The 6,634-nt window shown below is 41.3% G+C and overlaps 1 protein-coding gene across 1 annotated transcript; it reads left to right on the top strand.

The window, feature by feature from the left end:
- Window positions 1–8: 8 nt before the first annotated feature.
- On the top strand, window positions 9–6,154 carry LOC121938983 (uncharacterized). The gene is made up of 2 exons (XM_088090639.1): window positions 9–221; window positions 2,814–6,154. The coding sequence occupies exons 1-2, from the start codon at window positions 155–157 to the stop codon at window positions 4,979–4,981; spliced, it is 2,235 nt and encodes a 744-aa protein (XP_087946765.1). The 5' UTR covers window positions 9–154; the 3' UTR covers window positions 4,982–6,154.
- The last annotated feature ends 480 nt before the right edge of the window (window positions 6,155–6,634 follow it).

Raw genomic sequence — 6,634 nt, 5'->3', positions numbered from 1 at the left:
CTGTAAGTCTTATTTTGAAGGCCACCCCGGCAGTGTTGGTGTGTACTTCCGCCGGTGTGACGGTGATCTCGGTTAGCAGAGTGAACCGTTAGCTGGATCTGAATAACGGCAGAAAAACAAACCGTTAGAGTTTAGTTCAGTAACCGGAGCAGAGATGGACCGACACCGGAAACTGCTGCTGCACGAGGCTTCAAACCCGAGAAGAAGAAGAAGAAGAAGAGGTTTGTTTTCTTCCTGCTAACGATGCTAAGCTAACGTTAGCTGTTAGCCGCAGCTAGCTTCAGTATGAACCTTTATTGTTTGATTATTTGTTGATTAGAACCAGCGGAGAAAAGTAACGGAGTCCATTTTTCAAGTACTGTAGTCCAATGTAAAGATACTTTACTCTGAGTATTTGCTGTTAAATTCTCTAATCTGTGAAACATAAACAGCTGACCGATGTGACGGTCGATACAGTGACTCTTTGAGCTGGGACATTTTCTGAATTTGCACGATGTGACCATGCCCTCTTAACAAAGGAAACTACAGCAAAAACTTTGCTACAGGATCTTTAACATTATTGTGTAAGTCATGCGCAACTTCCGGCCCGCGGGCCAAATCTGTCACAGTAACAATAAAGTGATTGACTCTGCGAATTGTTTTTGTCCTTTTAATATCCATAAGGTGCATAAGTGCATGAAACAGCATCAAAATACAGTTTGTTTATCACACCTCCACACCCCCAACAGAGGTCCTGGCTAAGACCCTAATGTCCTAAAATCCTGGAAATGTCTTAAAATCTAAGAAAGAAAGCCGAAAAGTGTCAAATCCGAGTCATGTCCTGACATCCAAGAAATGTCCTAAAATCTTAGAAATGTCCCAATATCTTAGAAATTTCATAAAAGTGCTAGAAATGTCCCCAAATCGTAGAAATGTCATTAAACATTAAGACACTGCTTAAAATCCAAGAAACACCCTATCATCCGAGAAACATCCTAAAATCCTTTAAGCATCATAAAATCCTAGAAAAGTCTTAAAATCCATGAAATGTCCATTAATCCTAGAAATGTCCTACAAGCCCAGAAACGTCCCAAATTCCAGGAATTGTCCTAAAATCCTGAAAGTGTCCTGAAATCCTAGAAATGTCCCTATTTCCTTGAAATGTCCTAAAATCTAAGAAAAGTCCTGTTAACGTTCCTGTTATAATGGAAACTTCACATAACATTTTAAACAACAAAAATTTTATTTTGAAAATAAAAATTAGTTACTGTCGTCCTGGGTGCAGTTCTGGGGGGTTTCATAACTGTCCATCCGTCCATCTATCCATCCATTGTCGTCCACATATCCGGGGCAGGGTCGCAGGGACAGCAGGCTGAGCTGAGTACTCCAGATGTCCCTCTCCTCAGCAACACTTTCCTGCTCATTCTGGGGGACCCCAAGGTGTTCCCAGGCCAGATGAGATGCATAATCCATCCAGCATGTTCTGGGTCTTTCCAGGGGTCTTCTGCCAGTTGGAAGTGCCAGGAACACCTCTAATAGGAGGTGCCCAGGAGGATCCTGATCAGATGCCTGAACCACTTCAGCCGGCCCCTTTTGACATGAAGTAACAGCGACTCAATTCAGCTGCTTATATCCTTGATCTTATTCTTTCTGTTACTACCCAGGGCTCATGACTATAGATGAACTTCAACACATAGATGGGGCAGTAAATCAGGAGCTTTGCCTTTCGACTCAGTATCTTCTTCACCACGACAGTCTAACGCACCTCCAGCATCACTGTGGATGCTGCACCAGAATTCCTGTTCATCTCACGCTCCATTCTACCCTCGATTGTGAGCAACACTAAGATACTTGAACTCCTTTGCTTGGGGCAACAACTGTCCCCCTACCCAGAGGGGACAGTCCACTGTTTTCCCGCAGAGAACCATGGCCTCAGATTTTGAGGTGCTGACTCTCATCCCGGCTGCTATAAACTCGGCAGTACATGCTGGGAGGTCATGGTCTGATGAAGCCAACAGAACCACATCATCTACAAAGAGTAGAAATGCTTCTGAGGTCCCCAAACTGCAGCCTTTCCTCCCCCCGGCTGCGCCTTGAGATCCTACTTGCAGGAGAGCGAGGAGTGTTGCCATCTTCACCACCCTGGGAGTGTTTCAAAAACGCAGATATTTTTATCTGCTTTTCAGGTGGTTGCTGCGACACATTTTCCAAAGCACACTCTCTGTCTGCTGGTGGGAGTGTGCTCACCTGTGTGCGTGCACACGTGTCTGTGTGTGTGCGATACAGAGAGCAGGGGAGAATTGTAAATGCGTGACGATGTAGAGATAGAAATGACATGCCGTCGTGTAAATAAGATAAATAACAGAAGAAGAAGGCTCTAGGGTAGGCCCCAGTAACCCCATTCTCGGAGAGATACTTATGTTTCGAAATTGCCAAGTCATCTAGGCCTTCTTTGGACAGCTCTTAGTCTGGCCCCTTCCCTGGGAGACTCTACCAGGAGCTATTTACTCTGGACAAAACAGCTCTCGGGATCACTGGGACACACAAAGCCATCCACCATGTAAAGGTGATGATTCTTGAAGGGGAATTCACTACTGTTCAGATCATAAATTGCCTGCACCGCTGTGGCTGGGGTGTTGCTGAGTCCTTGAATGAAGCTCATTTTCAGGATGTTTCCCAAAAGAATCTTTAATTGAGTAAAACTGTTGATCTCAGATGACTTAAACTTGGCACTTAACTTTCTTTAGTGACTCAAAGGCCATGTTAACATTTTCTGAAAGAAGTTTCATTTATAGTTAAGGATTTGAACATTTGTTTGTTTATTTGTGTTTCAGATTTACCTTCAGATGTTCAGAAAGTGATCGTTGGTGAAGAGGAGCAACACCAGCTGTTGGTTGTTAAAGAAGAGGTTCCCCCATCCACTGTGGACCAGGGGGACCCAGAGCTCCCACACATTAAAGAGGACCAGGAGGACCCAGAGACCCCACGCATTAAAGAGGAACCGGTGGACCCAGAGCCCCCACACATTAAAGAGGAGCAGGAGGAGCTGTGGAGCAGTCAGGAGGGAGAGCAGCTTCAAGGTCTGGAGGAGGCTGATATCACCAAATTCCCATTCACTCCTGTCCCTGTGAAGAGTGAAGATGATGAAGAGAAACCTCAGTCCTCACAGCTTCATCAAAGACTAACTGAACAGATGGAAACAGAAGCTGATGGAGAGGACTGTGGAGGACCAGAACCAGACAGGAACTCACATCCAGATACACATTTACAACCAGAGACTGAGGACAAGACTGGAGACTCTTATGTTGCTGAGATAGAAGTCAGTGTTGATGATTGGGAGGAGGCCAGAGAACCTCAGTCTCGTTTAAACTGTCATAATAAAAATGAAGTCCCAGTGAGTCCCGTGACAGGTATTTCTGATGAAAACGCTTTTAGCTGTTCTGAGACTGGAGACTCTTCTGAACCTGAGACTGATGACAGTGATGATTGGAAAGAGACCAGAGAACCTCAGTCAGGCTTAAACTCTCTAAAAAATGAGGAAGTCCCTGTCAGTGAGAAACCATTTGGTTGCCCTAAGTGTGGGAAAAGATTTGGTAATAGTGGATATCTGAATAGACACATGAGAATCCATGCAGGAGAGAAACCTTTCACCTGCACAGTGTGTGGTAAAGGTATCATTGAAAGTAGAAATCTGAAGAGACATATGAGAACTCACACAGGAGAAAAACCTTTCACTTGTTCAGTATGTGGAAAAGCTTTCATTGATGGCAGACAATTGAAGATACACATGAGAAATCACACAGGAGAGAAGCCATATGATTGCTCAGTTTGTGGCAAGAGGTTTGCTTTACAAACAAGTTGTATAAGACACATGAGAACTCACACAGGAGAGAAACGATTTGGCTGTGATGTTTGTGACAAAGAGTTCATTTGGCCTCATCAGCTCAGAGCCCATCAGTGTGTCGGTGGTCAGTCCTCACAGCTTGATCAGACTCAAACTGAGGAGAACAGAGAGGCAGAGCCTCCAGCCAGCAGCTCAACTCAACAGATAAAAACTGAAGCTGATGGAGAGGACTGTGGAGGACCAGAACCAGCCAAAAACTCACATCCAGATACAAATTTGCAACCAGGTACTGATGATAGTGTGGAAAGTGATAATTGGAAGGAGACCAAAGAACCTCAGTCAGGTTTAATCTCTCCAAAAAATGACTGTGAAAAACCATTCATCTGCTCTGAGTGTGGGAAGGGATTTGGTAGCATAGGTTATCTCCATAGACACATGAGAACTCATGCAGTTAAGAAAACAGTCAATTGCCCAGTGTGCGGTAAAGATTTCCTTAAAAATGGATATCTAAAGAGACACATGAGAACTCACACAGGAGACAAACCTTTCAGCTGCTCAGTTTGTAACAAATCTTTTGCATGGAGTGGATATTTACACACACACATGAGAATGCACTCAGGAGAGAAACCTTTCACTTGTTCTTTTTGTGATCAAAGTTTTTTGCAAAAAACACATCTGAGCAGACACATGCTAACTCATACAGGAGACAAACCTTTCAGCTGTGCTGTTTGTAATAAATCTTTTAGTCAGAGTGGAAGTTTACAGACTCACATGAAAATCCACACAGGAGAGAAACCTTTCAGCTGCCCAGTATGTGGGAAAGCTTTCATTGACAGCAGACCAATGAAGAAACACATGAGAATTCACACAGGAGAGAAACCTTTCAGTTGCTCGGTTTGTGAGAAAAGATTTTTGTGCAAAGCAGATCTAAAGAAACACGAGATAACTCATACAGGAGAGAAACCTTTTAGTTGTTCTCTTTGTGGTAAAGGTTTTATACAAAAGATCAATTTGACCGACCACATGGCACTTCACACAGGAGAGAAAAGATTCAGCTGCAGTGTTTGTAACAAAGCATTTGCCTGGCGTCATCAGGTCAAAAGACATAAATGTGTCGGTCGTCAGTCCTCAGAGCTTCAACAATCAGCAGGGAGCTAAACAGACAGAAAATACCCTACATGAGCAATAATCAGACACAATTAGTTGTAGATAACAAATACACAGTCAGAGTTTTTCTGGATTTATCAAAAGTTAATCAGTTAATCATGACATTTTATTTGCCAAATTAATCCCTTTGGCTTTCAAGGTGTGGCACCTCAGTGGTTATGAGTATAATTGAGAAACAGATTGAATCACTGTGAAGTCACGACACACAACAGTCACAACTGGCTGTTGATTGATTTGACTTCAGTTGCAGAGATATGTGAATTTGGCAACTTGTTTATTTCATTTTCAGCTGCAACTAACAATTACAGAGAAATAGTTAAACACAGTTGTCTGAAATATCGGAGAGTTTTACTGTGCTGATTTTATCTCCTGTGCTGCCTTGCTCTTTGATAAACCAAATATACCGACACAGAAGCTAAACCACAGGGGTGCCTCAAGGATTTGATGACATTGGGGTAAACTTTAATTTAATTTCTTCTTAAACCACGTTTAAGAACAATGTTAATAAACCTACCTTGTACCTCGTACCTTAGACGAGTCTTTAACCCACTTATAGTCTGAGGATTTCATCTAGAACCCACCCAAGAGGTTCTACTGAGAACCCCTTTATTTTCCAAGGGTTTTATCTAGAACCCACCCAGGGGGCTCAGAAATAGTGATTGAATATATCACCCATAGGTCTCTCTTCTACAAACTATGGTTTTAGTTTTTTAATGGATCTCTTTGTCATTTAACAAACTCTTTCTGCAAAAAAGGGTTCTTCAGAAGCAAATGGTTGTTGGTAGAATCTCAGCCCTTCAGGGTGAACCCTGTTATTTCTTAGAGTGTGGGGGACACTGTTTTCTCTAGCAAGTAGGATGTATGTAATCAAAAGTGCTTTTCTCGTTATGCAAACATCTTGTGTGGGGTCCCCCAAGGGCCAGTCCTCGGCCCTCTTTTGTTTTCTGTATGTAAAAGACCTGTCTCCGAAACTGTATTTATTTTGCTGATTTTACCTGTCTTGTTAAAAATGTTGGAAATCGGATAAATGTAATCAACACAATTGCACATGATGCTAAATGGTTTAAAGTGAATTATCTGTCTCCAAATATCAAGAAAAGTAATTTTAACATTTTGTAACTGAAAATAAGAATTACTGTATAAATATACAAGGTGTACAAATAACCCCAGTCTTTTGTACAGTTTTTGTTGTTGTTGTTGTTTTCTTTTCAGGTGTACTTGTAGAAGGCAAGCATGTTTAGAAGCAACATACTGACTGCATTTAAAAACACTAGAAAAAGTATTGTAATTATTTTGCTTTATTATAGCTTATTGCTTTCCAATTTAAGTAAATTGGTTGGATATCTTCCAAAAATGCAATGAGCAACTTAACAGGCTGTGGCTCTAAAATAGCATAAAATTAGTAAAAAAAAGTTACAAGAAACTGACCTGATTTTTTTTTTTTTTTTTTTTTTTTTTAAAAAAGACAAATTTCTTTTGAAGAAAAAATGGTAGTTGTAAAAAAAAACCACAACCAATGAAACAAAAGCAATAACCAAAAGGACTTTTTTAAATAATGAAATTATATAAAATCATGATTTTATTTTATTTATCGTATGTGATGTTTTGTCTTTTTTTTATATGGACCCTGAGTCTGGAATAAAG

The sequence above is a fragment of the Plectropomus leopardus genome, chromosome 17 (assembly GCF_026936395.1).
Source record: "Plectropomus leopardus strain MGB_pleo_1.0 chromosome 17, ASM2693639v1, whole genome shotgun sequence".
Taxonomy (NCBI): Eukaryota; Metazoa; Chordata; class Actinopteri; order Perciformes; family Serranidae; genus Plectropomus; species Plectropomus leopardus.
The sequence above is the reverse complement of the archived record's forward strand: the minus strand, read 5'-3'. Positions and strand labels throughout refer to the sequence as shown.

Excerpts from the sequence above, each read along its gene's own strand:
- LOC121938983 (XM_088090639.1), top strand. The coding sequence starts at position 155 with ATGGACCGACACCGGAAACTGCTGCTGCACGAGGCTTCAAACCCGAGA. Across the intron at positions 222-2,813 it reads AAGAAGAAGAAGAAGAAGAG|ATTTACCTTCAGATGTTCAG; the intron begins GTTTGTTTTCTT and ends TTTGTGTTTCAG.